Genomic DNA, 21,650 nt, shown 5'->3' with positions numbered 1-21,650 from the left:
AAGCATCTCCATCACACAAGTTTACCCTTACCTGGCAGCATCGTGGCAGTTCGCTGGTCACACTCACTACGTTACACTCACGAGCTGTAGGGGCGGGGCTCTGTCTGCTCAGTGGCGCTGTTTTCATTCATTTAGCACCACGAGCGGGGAGTCTCATCCCTGTAGTTCCCTGTTGAGGTGGCGCATTCCTACCACGTTTCCCCTAAATTATTTGTACGACACAATATAAAAACAATTTGTTTGTTCCAATGCATAATCATACACGAGTACACATATACACTCCCATGTACACACACCCACACACGAGTGGACATACACAAAAGTACAGATCCATGTACATACAAACAGTAGTATACTTGTGTAATGCGGGCATAAACGGCCTCGCGGATATGACGTCACGGGGGGAGGAGTTAGGTCACGTGAGAGAGAGGGATGAGGTCTTAAGGGAGAGATACCGGAAGAAACGGGAGAGTGTTGGGAATAGAGACAGAGTGAGGCCACACAGTGCGGAGGTTGGAGAGTGGCGAGATCGCCACACACAGTAAGACTCGGCACCGTCGGCCAGCGGTGACGAGCACGGGGGAACAGGGAGCAGCGGTGGAGCTGCAGTGAGAGCAGCCGGAGGACTGCACAGCGGAGCTGCAGGAGCGCGAAAGGCTACGTGAGCGAAGGCAGCTGTCGAGCTGCTAAGCGGGGAGGCTCTGAGCGAGGGCCGTGTGGGACAAGTGTAAAGAACCCAAATAAAGGACAACGGAGACAGACCCAGTGAACGAGTCCTTTATTACACTTGCAAGCAATTCAACGTTATGTTGTGTCATCATGGGTTTATTTCACAAAGTTTAAAGTGCCAGCAACAACAATGGTATTGAACCTTATTCTTTACAGGAGTGGCTCTGGGTGGACATGCCACCACAAAGCAGCACGCGGCGGAGGAGGGAGGTGATCGCTCTCGCCACGCGAGCAAGGCCCCCTCGCTTCCTCTTCTTTCCCTGCATCACCACCTCCACCACCTGCACCTCCTCCACCTCCTGCTTTGTCTCGTCCTCCATCTCCTCCTCTTCATCCTCCACCACCATCTTCTCTCCATTCTCTGTCTTCTCCATTCCCTCCTCCTGTTCCTCCTCAACCTCTTCCTCCACCTTCTCCTCTTCCTGTTCCACCTCTGTCTTCTTATCCATCTTCTCTGCTTGGAAGCCCTCTTCTCCAAAGCTTGGAGCAATCGGGCCCTGTACAGGAGTGTCAGAGGTGGATGCGGTGGCGGTGGTGGTTGCAGCGGTGGTGGTGGTGGCGGCGGTGGTAGTGGTGGCGGCGGCGGTGTCGGTGGCGGCGGTGGTGGCGGTGGTGGTGGCGGCGGTGGTGGCGGCGGTGGTGGTTACTGCGGTGGTGGTGGTGGCGGCGGTGGTGGTGATGGCAGTGGTGGAGGTGGCAGTGGTGGCGGAGGGTTTTGTGGCAGTGGCGGCAACAGCGTCAGTGGCAGTGGTGGCGGTGGATGCGGTGGCGGCAGTTGTGGCGTTGGCGGTGGTGGCTGTGGTGGCGGTGGTGACGGCGGTCGTGGCGGTGGTGGCGGTGGTGGTGGCGGCGGGTTTTGTGGCAGTGGCGGCAACAGCATCAGTGGCAGTGGGGGTGGTGGTGGCGGTGGTGGTGGCGGTGGCAGTGGTGGCAGTGGTGGTGGTGGCGGTGGTGGTGGCAGGGGTGGGGGTGGAGTTGCCGGCGGTAGCGGTGGTGGTGATGGTTGCAATGCTGGCAAGGCGCTGCTCCTGCTCAAGGCGCTTCTCCTCCTCGACGCGTTTCACGTTGGCGAGACACTTCTCCTCCTCCTCCAGATTCTTCTCCTCAGGACACATCATCTCGAGATGATGCTTCTCATCAATGAAGTACTTCACTTGAATGAGGCGCTTCTTGAGGAGATAGTCTCGGAAGTACTTCTCATCTGTGCGGCACTTCGCCCTGGCAATGCGCTGCACCTCAAGAGGCGCTCCTCTTCCATGGTGCATCTTTCTTTGCTAAGGTTCTTTTCCTGGAGATGCTTCATCCCGCTGACGTCCTTCAACTCCCCAATTATCCTCTGATCAAGCAAAGATAAGCAAAAGAACATTCAGACATGCACATGCAAGAAAACATTCATACCCACAGGCACGCAAACGTGGACGTGCACATAAACCCAAACAAAAAAACATACTCACACATGTATGTACAGATGCAGCCATCCACATTCAGTCATTCAAACTTGCTTAGTACACACTTGAATATACACTATCACCTGCTGTTAACACAATGCCTTATCCATCAATACTTGTATCACATTGTACGTGTAGTACTAACCCCTAAATATCCCAACTCCTATAGAATGAAAATACATGTCACATCCTCATATATCCCCATAAACCCCATGCATGCACTCAAGACTTTGCTCGATTGTGGCGGTTTCATAGCAATTGTTGGCAATAATCATCACTGGCAATAGTTTTCACAGAATGTCCCATTATAAATATCTGGAAGCCCAAACTCTGGACAAACTTCACTGCAGCGCCCATAGTTTGGAACTGGAATGGTAACTTCCAATCAAATCACAGACATAATTAATGTGACTGCCTGATATCATTCTGTCTTCATTGGTAATAAATGGCCACTTCAAGTGCCTGCATGAGCGGGACGGTGAAGAGATGCGGTGATGGTGTCGGGACATGGTGTTGCGATATGGAGAGGAGAAGTAGTGGAATGTTCTAGAGAGATGGTGTATTGTGATGGTATAGAGGCATGATGAGGCTCTAATATGGTGTATTGAATTGGTGGTCGTGTAGTGTGATGAGAAGGTGATGGGGAGAGTTGGTGTCGTGATATTTTGGTGTGCTGGTGAGGTGACATGGTGTGCTCGTTGTCGAGAGAATGTCGTGTGTTTTAACCCCACAGACCCCATACACATCGTGCTCTCTTTTAGCCCCGCCCCCCTCCCAATACGCTCCATTCATTGGCTACCACATTCTGATAAGCTCCTCCCCCCTCCTCCCTCCTTAACTTGTATTTAAGAACTTGCATCTTGGAATCCCTGCCTCACTTGATACAGCAAATTCAGCTGTGACGGTCCCACCTGGGACGGAGACTTGTGTTGCCTCCGAAACGTCGTGATTTTTATTATTTTATTTTTATTAATTTTTATTTCATTTTATACCTACGTGACTTTACCGAAATAACTAAGAGTATGAATCCTTGCAGTCACGAAAGCTTCAAATCTAGAACCCATACACACCTTTGGGGAGCGATTCTTGTAACTTTGGCCTGGGAAAGGGTCCACCTTATCCATAACGTCCCCCCACGTGGTCGACTGGCACGCCGACTCCCGGGCTATGAAGAACAGAAAATGCATTCAAAGTACGAGTTATTAATTAGAGAACGAAGGACATGGAGTCTCACAGAACTAATTTTGAGATCCCAGTAATTACCGCTTACCACACAACAGGACCTGCTATTGAAAAATAGTCATCACATGGCAGTAAAACTTTACAAGTCATGTTTTTGTCGGCAATCTCAATTTTGGAGCTTTCGTGACTGGAGGAATTATTCTTTGGTTCTTTAGGTTAAGTCACGTATAAAGATAAAATAATAAATTAAATAATAGCATACTACGACGTTTCGATTGCAACACAAGCAATCATCATCAGGTATAAAATAAATAGCAACAAAAATCTAACCAGAAAACTATAGACAGACACACAAGCAGACAGACATCACAAAGACACGCAGAGAGAGAACACGTATTGGCAGAAAGAGAGAGGTCGTCTCTGTGACGAGGCCTTAAATATACAGAGGGGGCGGGGGCGGAGAGATCGTAAATTACATAAGCTTGAGACCCCAGTTTGAACAAAGATGGCAACAACTCAAATATAAACCCATCCTCTTTGCCACACTCGATCATTACGTCTTCCCATTACCACCAAGCCATGTCTACGAAAAGTAATTCATCAAGGAGTCTCCTCCTCCGCATATAATCCATGTGATGCAGGTATCTGGGACTTACCCTCATATTCATCCAAGATCTCAGCCCACGTGATTTGTCTGTCCATGTTGTTGGGAACGAGTAGATTTTGTTTGAAGTTGGATGGCCTGGGGAGGTTGGAACAACGCTCAGATTTAGCAAACTTTTGAATCACTCATCCTCCTAATTAATACATATTTGACCACTCATTGTATCAATCCAATCACTATCGTGACTATACTCTTAGGTTTTTTTCGGTAAAGTCACGTAGGTAAAAATAGATAAATAATAAAAAATAATTAATGATAAAAATATAAATAATAATAGAAATAAAATAATATATCACGACGTTTCGGAGGCAACACAAGCTTCCTTCATCAGGTGTAAAAAGGCACAGCAAAATAACTGTAGAATAACTGTAACATAACTGTAGTTATTTTGCCTTTTTACACCTAACTACAGTTATTTTGCTGTGCCTTTTTACACCTGATGAAGGAAGCTTGTGTTGCCTCCGAAACGTCGTGAGTTATTCTTTTTTATTCATATTATTATAAATATTGTAAAAGCTAATTTTTTTTCCCTACGTGACTTTACCGAAAAAAAACCTAAGAGTATGAATCCTTGCAGTCACGAAAGCTTCAAAACTAAAACACTATCGTGACTTTTGTTGTTGCTGCTAATCCTACATAATGCAATGGCATAATATGACTTTGAGACCCCCCCCCCCACCTCCTACGCATTTCACAAGTAGTGACTAATCCCATATATACATTTTCCATAAATATGCTAAATTCATCTGTTGATATGCAAATACCTTTGTCAAGGCGCCCTTCCCACTCTAACCCAGCTTAAATATACGCTGCCAAGCTTGGTGGTGTTCATTCAGACGCTGTCTTTTCGACAGCCCTATTCTTCACCTGAGGACGGCTGCTTGCGTTGTGGCCGAAACGTCGTGAGCATTGTATTTTATTATGTTTTATTTTTATCATTTTATTATTTTCTTTCTACGTGACTTTACCGATAGAATCAAGAAGACTATCGTGACTGTTGCTTTAAAAGCCCACTCACTCGCTTGTTTTCCCACTCATGTGTGCGCCCGATCACTCACTCATCCACCCACACGAACATGTTTATTCCAACTGCCTATTCCATTAAACATAATCACCAGACTTAACAATGATATTTCACCTCTAATCCCGACATGCATGTTCATGTACAGCCCATTTGTATTAATCGACTGCTTGATAGAGGACCCATATGCCTTGTGGGTCATTAGGGTCATATGACCATACTTTAATTATTTGTTATAATACGAGCATGACGTCGTAGGTCACTTGATGTCAGAGGTACCACCCATGTGGCTGTGACATCACAGATTGGAGGCAACTATGGCAGTGGCTAGGGTCTGAACTTAAAGGCAGACTCCTCCTCATATGTTGAATAACATTCAATACATGTAATGTAGGGCACAATTGTACCAGCAATCAGAACACAATAATTGTATACATGTTATTAATATTCTATGAGATTTAAACGGATTAGTTAAGCTTGTTTTAAATGCTGACTCGCTTGGGGTCTAAACAACGACAGTAACAGCAACATTTCAGAGAATGCCAAGTATCCTATCTAACAGTTCTAATTAGAATTTTTAATTAAAGCTTTCGTGACTGCAGGGATTCATATTCTTGGTTCTTTCAGTGAAGTCACATAGAAGGGAAACAATAAAATAATAAAAATATAAAACAATAAAATTATCACGACGTTTCGACTGCAACACAAGCAATCGTCATCAGGTGTGAAATCCACAGCAAGAAAATTTGAAAAAAGTGGCGTTTTTTTCTAATTTGATTGCTGAAAATTGAATTATGAACATATAAAAGTAATGAAGCTTTAGTTTGTGGTCGAAATGTAAAATCAACAGGGTCGCTCACCTCGTTGAGGATTCGCTCTCAAAAGGCTTCTTCTGCTGCTCCCTCGTGTGCATTCCTCTCGACTGTGGGTGGAGGCGTGGCTGTGACGTAACAGAGGTGACGTCACTAGGGCGAGGCTCCGCCCCCCACGATCCCGGCTGGCGCATCACGTGGTGCAGTGCTGGTTGTGCGCTGGGACCGGAAACAGCAGGGCTTGGGTTCGACTTCAGACTCCGTGGTCTACACAGCGAGGGTGAGTGAATGGGTGAGTGGGTGAGAGATTGAGTGAGTGGGTGAGAGGGTGGGTGAGTGAGTGAATGGGTGAGTGGGTGAGAGATTAGGTGAGTGGGTGAGAGATTAGGTGAGTGGGTGAGAGATTGAGTGAGTGGGTGCGTGGGTGGGTGAGAGATTGAGTGAATGGGTGAGTGGGTGGGTGAGTGGGTGAGTGAGTGAGTGGGTGAGTGAGTGGGTGGGTGGGTGAGTGGGTGAGTGAATGGGTGAGTGGGTGAGAGATTGAGTGAGTGGGTGGGTGAGTGAATGGGTGAGTGGGTGAGTGAATGGGTGAGTGGGTGAGTGAGTGGGTGAGTGAATGGGTGAGTGAATGGGTGAGTGGGTGAGTGAGTGGGTGAGTGAATGGGTGAGTGGGTGAGTGAATGGGTGAGTGGGTGGGTGAGTGAATGGGTGAGTGGGTGAGTGAATGGGTGAGTGGGTGAGTGAGTGGGTGAGTGAATGGGTGAGTGGGTGAGTGAATGGGTAGTGGGTGGGTGAAGATTGAGTGTGTGGGTGAGAGATTGAGTGAGTGATTAGGTGAGAGAGTGAGTGAGTGGGTGGGTGAGTGGGTGAGAGATTGAGTGAGTGGGTGAGTGGGTAGATGAGTGGGTGGGTGAGTGGGTGAGTGAATGGTGGGTGAGTGGGTGAGTGGGTGAGTGAGTGGGTGAGTGGGTGAGAGATTAGCGAGTGGGTGAGTGGGTGAGAGATTGAGTGAGTGGGTGAGAGATTGATTGAGTGGGTGTGAGTGAATAAGTGTGTGTGAGATTGAGTGCGTTAGAGCTTGAGTGAGTGTGGCAGAGTGAGTCAGTGAGTGTGATAGAAGAGACAGTGAGTTAGTGAGAGACAGTGAGTAGTGAGAGACAGTGAGTTAGTGAGAGACAGTGAGTTAGTGAGAGACAGTGAGTTAGTGAGAGTTAGTGAGAGACAGTGAGTTAGTGAGAGACAGTGAGTTAGTGAGAGACAGTGACTTAGTGAGAGACAGTGACTTAGTGAGAGACAGTGAGTTAGTGATAGACATTGAGTTAGTGAGAAAGAGAGAGTGTGGCAGAGTGTGTGGCAGAGTGAGAGTGTGCAGTTCGTGTTTTGTCGAGAAAGTGTGGCGAGTGTGTGTGCGTTGTGTAGCTGTGTTTACATCGTGTACGTAGTGTTTGTAGTCTCTAATCAGTCTAAATTACGCTACAGAAATTCAACATTTGCACCCTTGCTTTGTGCTCTTTGATGTCGCCATTCCTGCGACGAGGACAGAAGGGAGGCCTGGCCGTTAGGCCTGCCATACACCTCGGCCTCAGGCTTCATATTCATTATTTTTTATGTTTGTATAATTTGAATTATGAACTTGTATTCCATTCATTAAATTGCAAGCGTATAAACACCATCTTGTTGGTTTATTACTATTAAATTAATGGTTTTCTTAATCTATGTAGTTATGTTTAAGTGAGTGAGGTGGTAGTACTAAGTGTGAATTTGAGTTACATGTAAATTATTGTGCAATGGATTTGTCTGTGTGCACCTAGCCTGGCACGGACAATATGGACTATGTTATTATTAAGTCGTGAAAGAGATTGTTTATTTGTGTGTCTGTTATGTTTGTGTCAATTTACATATCTATATTTATAGCTGTGTTAATTTGATGGGTGGTGGTGATGGATAGGTGCGAGTTTTAACTTTAAAATGCTTGCAGATTAATAAAGATCTGCTTTGTTTTTAAAGATGACTGATCATACGTTATTGCAACCATATCCTTCCTTTAAAAAACACGGACGAGGAGACATTCACACACGAGTGTGCATGTGTTTCTACGAGTTTTAACGTTAATATACTTGCAGAACAATAAAGACCTGATATGTTAAAGATGACTGATCGTCCCTTATTGCTACAATGTTCATAGCGAACACGTGTGGAGGCGAGTTTCAGGTGAAGCATCTCCATCACACAAGTTTACCCTTACCTGGCAGCATCGTGGCAGTCCGCTGGTCACACTCACTACGTCACACTCACGAGCTGTAGGGGCGGGGCTCTGTCTGCTCAGTGGCGCTGTTTTCATTCATTTAGCACCACGAGCGGGGAGTCGCATCCCTGTAGTTCCCTGTTGTGGTGCCGCATTCATTACCACGTTGCCCTCAATTCTTTGTACGACACAAAATTATAACAATACACGAGTATACACTCCCATGTACACACACCCACACACGAGTGGGCATGCGCAGTGGTGTAGATACATACACAAATGTGCATTCACACCGCTTTGTACATACACACACGATGCCCTGAATTACGTTATACTTTTGAAAAAAAACGCATTCAATTCTAATTCCTTCTGTTTCCACCCCAAAAGCTTGGAATTATTAATAATATTTTAAATAGTGGCCCCATGTTTAATGAGTGTAGTGAAGACATTAGTTTAGTTTATTTAATTCCATTTGTTTGCATTTGCTACGGCACACTGTTTGAGATTATTCTTCCCATTTATGAAATCTCTCTAGAATCATTTACATTTTCTTCATAAACTTCCTTGCATTCAGTTATTCTCGCATGTAACGCTCCTCATATCTAACAAACCTAATCTCATGTGGCCATTGTGCTTAAGCCGAAGTAGGATTTTGCACATTTCCAATGGCCTGTAAACTGTGATCAAGTTATCGGCCTTACCTGTGAAATACAGTATAATATATTGTTGATCGAGATATACTTATACGAAGAGGTGCATGTTTCATATCGTGTTGATGTGGTTTTATGAATATGTTTAAGGACCTTTGTTGATCAGGGTGTGTCTAGACAACGAAGGTGAATTGTTATATTCGATCAATTAAAATTGTTACAATTGCCGTGGATACCCATCTGGATGGTATCGTTTGTAAGCGTTGTTTATTATATTGTAACGCAGCCATGATCGCATTTCAGTCTATAGCAGAAAGTCTCGTGTGTATTTAGACCTTTGTGTATTACAGTGCTGTGTGTACGAATGTGTTGACACATTTTCCACGTGTTTTCACGGTAAGTGCATTGAATGTGGAGGGGTAACCAGCCCCTCGCAACAGTCCGGAGACCTCGAGGGCCGCTGTGATCGCTATGAGCATTCCCTCTGGAACATTGCTCACAGTTACCACAGCTTTACCGTCCGCCGATGCGGTAGGGGGTTGTTTTTACAGAACTTTACTCGTGGCAGGGGAATGCCAAACAACAGGGAGAGTGGCTCTTCTGAACAAAATAACGAAGGGGCATGGGACTGTGGCGGTGAGCTGTGGGAAGCTGTATGCCCCAGGCGAGGAGTGGTGGTTGCTCATGCCTACCCCGAAGGTGAACATCATTGCAGGGATGCAGGCAAGACCGATTAGTCATATGCCTTTCATAATATCCCGTAATAGAATCACACTGTGCTCGAATTAATGCATTGTGTATGTATCTATATGCGAACTGCGGGCTGCGGGATTTGAATGGCACAATAAATATAAAATAAATATGCTCAACAAGTTTTGATTAGGATTGTGCGGTTAATTGTTAATAAATACTGTAAATAGCTATTCCAATCCATTGAGATTGCACATTCAGCAAATTACAATGCGGCCACAATGCGATCCTAATAATTATAGTGCAATTCTAATCCCGCACCCCCAGTACGCATATCCGTCCCTAGGTCCGCAAATATATATATATATACATATGCATACATCCGAGTATAGTGGGATTATAATGTAGGAGGTCAGAGAAGGAATCTAACTCGACTTATATGCATCTTCGGTGGATGCATGAGCAACCACCACTCCTCGCCTCCCGTTGATTGGGAGGTGTGCCCACGGTAGCCTGGGGCTTAGCGCTTTCCACACCTTACGCCACGCTCCCACGCCCCCTTGATTCGTTTTTTTTTTCTCAGAAGAAGAGCCCCCTGTTGTTTGGCATTCCCCATCCACGAGTAAAGTTCCGTGAAAAGAATCCGCTACCTCATCGGCGGTGACGGACGGTAACGCTGCGGTGGATGTGAGCAATGTCCTGGAGGGAAGTCTCGTAGCCACCACAGCGGCCCACGAGGCCTCTGAAAGTGAAATAATTTTCCGAGTTCCTTAACTGTTTGAAAAACGAATTAATAAAGATTTTTACGCGAGTTTTAACGTTAATATTGTTGCAGATCAATGAAGACCTGATTTGTTTTTAAAGATGACTGATCGTACATTATTGCTACCATTTCCTTCCTTGAAAAAACACGGACAAGTAGAGTTCCAGAAGTGTTCACTTATTTCAGAATGACAACAATTTTATACTTTGGACGAATGGCTTCAGTCGAAAAGGACGTCAAAGGGGAAATCGACGTTTACGTGTTTGATTTCAAGAATATCTTTTAACTGTTAAATTCCTATTGGGAAATAATTTGCCTAGTTCCTTTCCTGTTTGAGCCTGCGTATTAATAAAGATTTCGATACGAGTATTAACGTGAGTTTTCTTGCAGAATTAATAAAGACCTGATTTGTTTTTAAAAATGACTAATCGTACGTTATTGCTACCATAGTTTTCCTTTAAAAAAAACACGGACGAGTAGACATACACACACGAGTGTGCATCCAAACACGACTGTATATACAGCGTTGTACATTCACACACGAGTGTGCATGTGTTTCTACGAGTTTTAACGTTAATATACTTGCAGAACAATAAAGACCTGCTATGTTAAAGATGACTGATCGTCCCTTATTGTTACAATGTTCATAGCGAACACGTGTGGAGGCGAGTTTCAGGTGAAGCATCTCCATCACACAAGTTTACCCTTACCTGGCAGCATCGTGGCAGTCCGCTGGTCACACTCACTACGTCACACTCACGAGCTGTAGGGGCGGGGCTCTGTCTGCTCAGTGGCGCTGTTTTCATTCATTTAGCACCACGAGCGGGGAGTCTCATCCCTGTAGTTCCCTGTTGAGGTGGCGCATTCCTACCACGTTTCCCCTAAATTATTTGTACGACACAATATAAAAACAATTTGTTTGTTCCAATGCATAATCACATACGAGTACACAAATACACTCCCATGTACACAGACCCACACACGAGTGAACATACACAGCGTTGTAGAATGTGCATACACACTGCTTCATACATACACACGGGTGCACATGCATACAAGTGCGCATACACACATCAGTGTGCATATACAGCAGTGTACGTACAAAGGGATTGCGTTCTACTACACGAACAAATGTGCGCACAAATTATTGTACATACCTATACACACACATTCACGCATGTACATATCCACATCAACGAGTGTAAATAAACTCACGAGTGGACATACACAGATGTACAGATCCATGTACGTACAAACAGTAGTTTACTTGGTAAGTGGGGTTTTGTGATTATTTTCACAGGTTAAGCTGACGAAGATGCCCCACATCACTGAAGCACGTTATTGCTAATGACAGAAAAGCGTGCGATTCTAATTCCTTCTCTGTTTCCACTCCAAACGCTTGGAATTATTAATAAAATTAGGAATATTGGACTCATATTTAATGAGTGTATTGAAGTCATAGGTTTAGTTTATTTGCATAAAGTCTTTTTCACGTTCATACTTCCATTTGCTTGCCATTGCTACGGCACACTAATACGGATTATTCTTCTCATTTATGAAATCTCGCTGGAATAATTTTGTTCATGAACTTATTTGCATTCAATTGCTATTCACGGTACTGAAGCTCCTCATATCTAGCAACATACCTAAGCTCATGTGGCCATTGTGCTTAAGCCGAAGTAGGAATATGCTGAATCATCGTTCGCTTCCGTTTGAATAGGGATGGGCATCTCCTTGAATAATTATGTGCATGTTGTTAGTTTGCACATTTACAATGGCCTGTAAACTGTGATCAATTTATCGGCTTTATCTGTGAAAATAAGTATAATATGCCGCAATGTTGATGGAGATATACTTATACTAAGAGGTGCATGCTTCATAGCGGGGTGACTTTGTTTAATGGATATTTTTGAGGACTCTTGTTGATGAAGTTGTGTCTGGACAACGAAGGTTATTGGTTATAGTAGATCAGTTAAAACGTGTTATCATTGCTGTTTTTTACCCATCTAGATGGTATAGTTTGTACGCGTTGTTTATTATATTGTAACGCACCCATTATTACATTTCAGTCTATAGCATAAAGTATCTTGTGTATTAACACTGCTGTGCATTAACAGTGCTGTGTGTATGTATGCGTGCATATATTTTGCACGTGTTTTCATGGTGAATGCACCACAGCGTTTCCGTCCGGCACCGCCGATGAGGTAGGGGGTTGTTTTTACAGAACTTTACTCGTGGCAGGGGAATGCCAAACAACAGGGAGAGTGGCTCTTCTTCTGAACAAAATAATGGAGGGGCATGGAACCGTGACGGTGAGCTGTGGGAAGCTGTATGCCCCAGGCGTGGAGTGGTGGTTGTTCCTGCCTGCACTGAAGGTGAACATGAGTGTAGAAATGCAGGCAAGGCTGATTAGTCATATGCCTTTCATAATATCCTGTATTTGAATCACACTGGGCTCGAATGCATACATTTTTTATGTATCTATAATGGAACCAGATCTGCGAGCTGCGGGATTTAAATTGCATTATAATCACTAGTATCACATTGTGGTCGTATTAGAATCACACTATCCACTGCTGGATCTGCCCTCTCAATGGATTCATATATATACAGAGTATGATTATTCGACGTTTACGTATTGATTTTTTAACTGTTGAATTCCTGAAAGCTTCCAGCTGTAAGTAGCAGCTCGGGAGGACCGTGGGGTTAGAGCGGGGATATAAATGCGGCCGCTTTTGGTTCGTGCCTACTTGTCCAGGCTCACTTTATCGCCGCCACTATTATAATTTTGATCAGCCAAAACTTAAGGCATTTCAAGAGGGGTTGGTTTGTTTTGAATATTTTAGATCACCCACCCAGCATATCTCTGGGACCATCCAATGCGCAGGCGATACACCACAGGATGACCCTTTCATCCCGACATTCACACCTGAGCCTACGCGTTCCCTAACACTCGCACACCCTGAAGGCACTTGTAGCCTTACGTGGCATTGTCTGCCACCCACTGTTGGGCCACATTCCCTAGAAAGCCGACTTCAAGGTGAAGCTCGACACCGAGCGTCGTGGGCCACCGCCGGCCTGACACCGTCGTCGTCAGGGGAGAGGAAGCGAGACGGCGCCTCCTGGCTCCTTTCCACCATAGGGAGGTGTCAGAGGCAGCCTCCTTGAGGCCCAGGACCGGATCAGGTAATCGTCGCTGATGTTGAGCAAGAATTTAACGTGAGCGAGAATTGAGCTGCGTGCTAACCACTACACTACCACTGCACTACCACTGCACTACCACTGCACTACCACTGCACTACCACTGCACTACCACTACACTACCACTGCACTACCACTGCACTACCACTACACTACCACTACACTACCACTAGCACTACCACTACACTACCACTACACTACCACTACACTACTACTGCACTACCACTACTATACCACTACACTACACTACCACTACACTACCATTACACTAACACTAAACTACCACTACTATACCACTACACTACCACTACACTACCACTACACTACCACTACACTACCACTACACTGAGCATGTTCATACACACAGCAGTGTAACAGGATAACAACGTTTTGTGATTATTTCACAGGTTAAATATTAGCAAATTATTTTAATAAACAGAATAGACAGGAAGGACAAGTTCAAAGGGCTCGCATAATGCACACGCGTAATGTACATTCCCTCAGTAATCCCCCCCATCCCCCACATTGTGCAAGAGCGCAGCTGCGTGGTCAACACATCTATGCTTCTATATAAGGAACGAAACAGTGAGACTTCCCAAATCTGGCTGTCGACTGATGAGGCTAGTTTTAATTACAGACGAAACGTCGTGCTCAGATTGTAAATGTTGTGGCTTGGCTCTCCAACACACCAGTGTGCTGTACTAGTGACAAATCTGCATGTTCTGTTTACGTGACAATCCGTAGTAGTTGGCTGTGTCGGGTGGTGTCGGGTTTTAACGACACATTTATATATTTAAGCGATCTAACCCAAAAAACCTTTAATATGGGCACTATAATAAACCATGCTTACAAGCTAAACCATTCAGATGATCATTCAAAGTTCACGGCAGGAATTATAATATAAAACACTCGTTTTCTAGAAGCACCCCGCTCAACACGATTGTCCTTAAATATATTTATAAAACAAAGTCAGTACAAATTTCGATTTAAAGCTTTCGTGACTGCAGGGATTCATCTTCTTGGTTCTTTCGGTAAAGTCACGTAGAAGGGAAGTAATAAAATAATAAAAATAAAACATAATAAAACAATTCTCACGACGTTTCGGCCACAACGCAAGCAGCCGTCCTCAGGTGAAAACCAGGTCCGTCGAGGCGACAGAGTCTGAATGAAACAGCACACGAGCTTGGAGCATATATATAAGCTGGGCGCATTGACAAAGGAATTTGCATATCAAAAGGAATTTAGCATATTTATGGGAAATGCAGGAATGTGATTAGTCCTGCATATGCATGTGCATTATGCAGGATTAACAGCATCAAAGGGAGCTGCAGTTACTGCTGCTGCTGAAATTACTGCTGCTGCTGCAGTTTCTGCTGCTGCTGCAGTTACTGCTGCTGCTGCAGTTGCTGCTGCACTTGCTGCTGCTGCAGTTGCTGCCTTATCCATTTTAATATAACACTATGTATTATTCTACCCACCCTAATGTGTATCACACTGCTATATGTTTACTATACAATTACGACACCATACATTACTCTGCACACTGCACCATGCCAGTGAGTGGAACGCGGTCTGAAAGTCACCGTAAACGTGAACACAATCAGTTAAGATCCGAAATGGTTTATTACGTCCTTCCAATGATTGCTAAGCCAGAATCCATCTTCTCGGTTGAAATTGTCTCTGTGTTTGTATATGTGGATCGCCTCATGAACGAATCTCTCATGATAGCCAGATGGCTTGCAGAGAACCTCTGTCTTGGAGAAGTCAATGTCATGTGAGCCCACTGAATTGTAACAGTGATCTGCCACGGCTGAGGTGTTTGTCCTACCGTGTTTCAGGTCTGCCTTATGTTCACGGATGCGGTCCGAGACATGTCGTTTGGTTTCCCCAATGTAACTGCTACCACAGAGGCAACTTAGTTTGTAGACGCCAGGGTACTGTATGTCTGGAACCACATCTTTTACAGACGGGACCAGATCACGGATTTTATGTACTGTGTTGAATCGGACCTGGATCTTGTGTTTAATCAGGATTTTGGAGATCTTTTTTGTGACCCCAGCAATGTAGGGTAAGGTGATGGTCTTGAAAGGCTCCTGAACAGGATCCTTCTTGATGGTTGGAGTGATGGCTTTGCGGATTGTGTAGTCGGAGTAACCATTAGCCTTAAGAGCTTGGAGTACGTGTTTGAGTTCACTGGAAATGTGTTCATGGTCGGAGATGCATTGGGCTCTATGATATAGAGTCTTGATGAGGGAATTCTTCTGGGATGGATGGTGGTGGGAATCCGGTTTTAGATAAGCATCCGTGTGGGTGGCTTTCCTGTAGACAGAGTGGCTCATTGAACCATCAGGTCTCCTTTTGATTAGGACATCCAAAAAGGGTAGCTTGCCATCATTTTCGACTTCCATGGTGAATCTGATGGCTGGGTGTATGGAATTGATGTGGTCGAGAAATTGGTCTAGAGCAGGCCGGCCATGTGGCCAGATGACAAAAGTGTCGTCTACGTACCTCTTCCATAAGGTCGGGCGTAGAGTGGCAGTCTGGATGGCGTCCGTCTCAAATTTCTCCATGAAGATGTTGGCTACAACCGGAGATAGGGGGGAGCCCATTGGGGTGCCCTCAATTTGCTTGTAGAAGGTTCCATTCCAGGTGAAGTATGTATTGGTTAAGCAGTGTCTCACCAGGGGGGGTACCCCAGCATTCAGTCCTTGATGAACCAAGTCTTCAATGATTGCGATGGTGTCAGGCACAGGCACCGTGGTGAACAAGGAAACCACATCAAAACTGACAAGAGGCGGTTGAATTTGGAAATCAAGCCTGTGCCTGACACCATCGCAATCATTGAAGACTTGGTTCATCAAGGACTGAATGCTGGGGTACCCCCCCTGGTGAGACACTGCTTAACCAATACATACTTCACCTGGAATGGAACCTTCTACAAGCAAATTGAGGGCACCCCAATGGGCTCCCCCCTATCTCCGGTTGTAGCCAACATCTTCATGGAGAAATTTGAGACGGACGCCATCCAGACTGCCACTCTACGCCCGACCTTATGGAAGAGGTACGTAGACGACACTTTGTCATCTGGCCACATGGCCGGCCTGCTCTAGACCAATTTCTCGACCACATCAATTCCATACACCCAGCCATCAGATTCACCATGGAAGTCGAAAATGATGGCAAGCTACCCTTTTTGGATGTCCTAATCAAAAGGAGACCTGATGGTTCAATGAGCCACTCTGTCTACAGGAAAGCCACCCACACGGATGCTTATCTAAAACCGGATTCCCACCACCATCCATCCCAGAAGAATTCCCTCATCAAGACTCTATATCATAGAGCCCAATGCATCTCCGACCATGAACACATTTCCAGTGAACTCAAACACGTACGTCAAGCTCTTAAGGCTAATGGTTACTCCGACTACACAATCCGCAAAGCCATCACTCCAACCATCAAGAAGGATCCTGTTCAGGAGCCTTTCAAGACCATCACCTTACCCTACATTGCTGGGGTCACAAAAAAGATCTCCAAAATCCTGATTAAACACAAGATCCAGGTCCGATTCAACACAGTACATAAAATCCGTGATCTGGTCCCGTCTGTAAAAGATGTGGTTCCAGACATACAGTACCCTGGCGTCTACAAACTAAGTTGCCTCTGTGGTAGCAGTTACATTGGGGAAACCAAACGACATGTCTCGGACCGCATCCGTGAACATAAGGCAGACCTGAAACACGGTAGGACAAACACCTCAGCCGTGGCAGATCACTGTTACAATTCAGTGGGCTCACATGACATTGACTTCTCCAAGACAGAGGTTCTCTGCAAGCCATCTGGCTATCATGAGAGATTCGTTCATGAGGCGATCCACATATACAAACACAGAGACAATTTCAACCGAGAAGATGGATTCTGGCTTAGCAATCATTGGAAGGACGTAATAAACCATTTCGGATCTTAACTGATTGTGTTCACGTTTACGGTGACTTTCAGACCGCGTTCCACTCACTGGCATGGTGCAGTGTGCAGAGTAATGTATGGTGTCGTAATTGTATAGTAAACATATAGCAGTGTGATACACATTAGGGTGGGTAGAATAATACATAGTGTTATATTAAAATGGATAAGGCAGAAACTGCAGCAGCAGCGAGTGCAGCAGCAGCAGCAACTGCAGCAGCAGCAGTAACTGCAGCAGCAGCAGAAACTGCAGCAGCAGCAGTAATTTCAGCAGCAGCAGTAACTGCAGCTCCCTTTGATGCTGTTAATCCTGCATAATGCACATGCATATGCAGGACTAATCACATTCCTGCATTTCCCATAAATATGCTAAATTCCTTTTGATATGCAAATTCCTTTGTCAATGCGCCCAGCTTATATATATGCTCCAAGCTCGTGTGCTGTTTCATTCAGACTCTGTCGCCTCGACGGACCTGGTTTTCACCTGAGGACGGCTGCTTGCGTTGTGGCCGAAACGTCGTGAGAATTGTTTTATTATGTTTTATTTTTATTATTTTATTACTTCCCTTCTACGTGACTTTACCGAAAGAACCAAGAAAAAGTCAGTACAGTATAAACTTGCACATCTTATTCCAAATCAAGCTCGAGATCACCAATTTTGATACTTCATACTGTATGTCACTTTATCATCCTCTAAACTTGCAGCAGTTTAGAGGACATTGGGGGGTAAATATTAGCAAATTAACACGAAGCACGGAATTATGCATGGAGATGCACATCCTTATTCAAACGGAAGTGTACAATTATGCAGTTAGATGTGCATACGTATTATGTTGCTAGATATGCAGATTGTTAATGTAAAAATTAACAATTGAATGCAAAGTCCATGATAGGCCAAGTTGAGAACAAAGGATTTGAATGCGAGAGCGAAGTTATAAGGGGCTTAAAATCAGACCTCAAGGTTATTTCGAGACGGATTTTGCTGAGGATAGACGCTCGACTTTATCCAAAGTCCAGCTTGCCGTTTGACCCTCTATTTTTCATCAGCCAACTTCCCTCCAGCCCACGCGCATCCGCCAATGCTGCCCGTGCTGCCGTTTCACCGATGGGATGTGCAGCAACGTTGGCCAGCGTCAACCTCACAATGTACTCGGGTAACAACTCCACGTGATGAAGGCACGTGATGAAGGCACGCACATACCACGTGATGAAGGCACGTGATGAAGGCACGCACACACCACATGGGGGAGCTGCCCTCCAGTGGGCGGTGATGGAACTACAGGATACCGATTTAAAATGTCAACACTGCGGGCGACGTTTCAGGCAATAGCCCATCTTCACAGCACACACAGATAGGCCCAGAGTGGTAGTAGAGTGGCATTTGTCCTCTCGAACCGGCTAGCAAGAGCACGTGGCATGAGTGTTAACCACGGCGACCCTGTAAGCATGCAGCAAACACGCCGAACACCGCTGTGTCTTGAAGACGAAACCCAAACTCTTCGATAAAGACCGCAAGACCGGACAACCGCGTTGATTTAAAATATACCCTTTATTTAGTTTTAGTGTGTGTACACGTCCAGTCTTGTAACTTCAACATCCTGTACAATCTCGTGTAAAATAGGTTTTCCTTTGAACTAGACTTTAATCTTAGCGAGATCTTAACTGGTGATAAATCTATACAGCACCACGTGTGTCTGTCTGTCACGCGCCGGGATGACGTCACGCGATTTTGGGGTGAAGTGGAGAATGGTGTTATGACGTCAGAGACGCTGGGGTGTTCAGGAGAGGAGAAATGACGTCACGCGAGATTGGGGCGAGGTTGTGAGGGGGAGTAATGACGCTCATGAGACGCGGGTGGAGCGAATGGCGGTGGTGGCGTCATGAGGAGGTTATGACGTCACGAGACGCTGGGGGAAATGAGGGTGATGACGTCACGAGACGCTGGAGATGAGAGGGGTGATGACGTCATGTTATTTCTGAGAAAAGAGCCTCTTTATTTAGAATGCAGCACCACCACCAGCAGCAGCACCACCAGCAGCAGCAGCACCAACACCAGCACCACCACAGCAGCAGCACACCACCACCACCAGCACCACCACCCCAGCACAACCACACACCACCACCAGCAGCACCACCACCACCAGAGCACACCACCAGCACCACCACCACCAGCACCACCACCACAGCACCACCACCACCAGCACCACCACCAGCAACCACCAGCACCCCACCACCACCAGCAGCACCACCAACACCACCAGCACCACCACCACCAGCACACCACCACACACAGCAGGCACCACACACCACCACCAGCAGCAGCAGGCACAGCTGTAGAGAACACCACAGCAGCCTACCTGGCTGGCGACGATCTTACACAGATCAATAACAAGTGGTGAAAGATCGATAAATCGAAAGATCGATAAGTTTGAGAGAGAAACCACGCCTACCCACGTGTTCGTCTATCTTGTTCGATTCCCACGCGATTAGACTGAGAATCGATTCCCATGTTATCCCAATGGGAATGGACTCCAGACATCCATTACTCGCCTGGAATCGATTCCCATGTTATCCCAATGGGAATCGACGCGAGTGTAGTTAATCGAACCTTAAATCGATTCTGCCTGCACCTCGTGACTTTGTGTGGAGTCGATGGCGTCGTGCAGGAGACTCTCCCCCGCCCTTGGCCTCCTCTTCCTCTCCCTCCTGCAGCCCCTCCACCTCGTCACGTGCTCACACGGTGAGGAGGTCACTGTGTGTGGGGGAGCGGTGGTGCATGGTTAGCGCACTGTGTGTGTGTGTGGGAGCGGTGGTGCAGGGTTAGCACTGTGTGTGTGGGGAGCGGTGGTGCACTGGTTAGCGCACTGTGTGTGTGGGGAGCGGTGGTGCAGTGGTTAGCACACTGTGTGTGGGGAGGTGGTGCACTGGTTAGCACTGTGTGTGTGTGGGGAGCGGTGGTGCAGTGGTTAGCACTGTGTGTGTGGGAGCGGTGGTGCAGTGGTTAGGCACTGTGTGTGGGGAGGGGGTGCACTGGTTAGCACACTGTGTGTGTGTGGGAGCGGTGGTGCACTGGTTAGCGCACTGTGTGTGTGGGGAGCGGTGGTGCAGTGGTTAGCACACTGGTGTGTGGGGAGCGGTGGTGCACTGGTTAGCACTGTGTGTGTGGGGAGCGGTGGTGCATGGTTAGCGCACTGTGTGTGTGTGGGGAGCGGTGGTGCAGTGGTTAGCGCACTGTGTGTGTGTGGGGAGCGGTGGTGCAGTGGTTAGCGCACTGTGTGTGTGTGTGGGGGGGAGTGGTGGTGCAGTGGTTAGCGCACTGTGTGTGTGTGAGGGGGAGTGTGGTGCAGTGGTTAGCGCACTGTGTGTGTGTGGGGAGTGGTGGTGCAGTGGTTAGCGCACTGTGTGTGTGAGTGGGGAGTGGTGGTGCAGTGGTTAGCACTGTGTGTGGTGGGAGTGGTGGTGCAGTGGTTAGCGCACTGTGTGTGTGGTGGGGAGCGGTGGTGCAGTGGTTAGCGCACTGTGTGTGTGGAGTGGTGGTGCAGTGGCGCACTGTGTGTGTGGGGAGCGGTGGTGCAGTGGTTAGCGCACGTGTGTGTGAGCGGTGGTGCAGTGGTTAGCGCACTGTGTGTGTGGGGAGCGGTGGTGCAGTGTTAGCGCACTGTGTGTGTGGGGTGGTGCAGTGGTTAGCACACTGTGTGTGTGTGTGGGGAGCGGTGGTGCAGTGGTTAGCGCACTGTGTGGTGGGGGGGGAGCGGTGGTGCAGTTAGCACACTGTGTGTGTGTGGGGAGCGGTGGTGCAGTGGTTAGCGCACTGTGTGTGTGTGTGGGGAGCGGTGGTGCAGTGGTTAGCGCACTGTGTGTGGGGGGGGGGGGGTGTAGCGCACTGTGTGTGTGTGGTGAGGGTGGTGCAGTGGTTAGCGCACTGTGTGTGTGTGTGAGTGGTGGTGCAGTGGTTAGCGCACTGTGTGTGTGGCGGTGGTGCAGTGGTTAGCGCACTGTGTGTGGGGGGGAGCGGTGGTGCAGTGGTTAGCGCACTGTGTGTGTGGGGAGCGGTGGTGCAGTGGTTAGCGCACTGTGTGTGTGTGGGGAGCGGTGGGCAGTGGTTAGCGCACTGTGTGTGTGGGGGGGAGCGGTGGTTAGCGCACTGTGTGTGTGAGTGGTGGTGCAGTGGTTAGCGCACTGTGTGTGAGTGGTGGTGCAGCACGCCGAGAGAGTTTGTGGGCAAGCGTCAGGATGAGCTCTGCGCCTGCAGGCTGTGTGCACACTGCCACGCTGGACCGACGCT

General features: G+C 46.8%; 1 protein-coding gene across 1 annotated transcript; it reads right to left on the bottom strand.

Moving 5' to 3' along the window:
* Positions 1-1,073: 1,073 nt before the first annotated feature.
* LOC133362708 (glutamic acid-rich protein-like) lies at positions 1,074-4,097 on the bottom strand (the record flags this gene model as incomplete). The annotated part of the gene is made up of 4 exons (XM_061581630.1): positions 4,016-4,097; positions 3,248-3,342; positions 1,965-2,065; positions 1,074-1,209 (listed from the first exon to the last, which is right to left on the bottom strand). Coding segments are annotated over exons 1-4 (378 nt in total), but the record flags the coding sequence as incomplete, so codon positions are not given.
* Positions 4,098-21,650: the final 17,553 nt, after the last annotated feature.

This window comes from Lethenteron reissneri, unplaced genomic scaffold (genome assembly GCF_015708825.2).
Source record: "Lethenteron reissneri isolate LAM-NWPU_2019-01 unplaced genomic scaffold, ASM1570882v1 scaffold_1584, whole genome shotgun sequence".
Taxonomy (NCBI): Eukaryota; Metazoa; Chordata; class Hyperoartia; order Petromyzontiformes; family Petromyzontidae; genus Lethenteron; species Lethenteron reissneri.
Note: the sequence above shows the minus strand (reverse complement) of the source record. Positions and strands in the feature narration are given on the sequence as shown.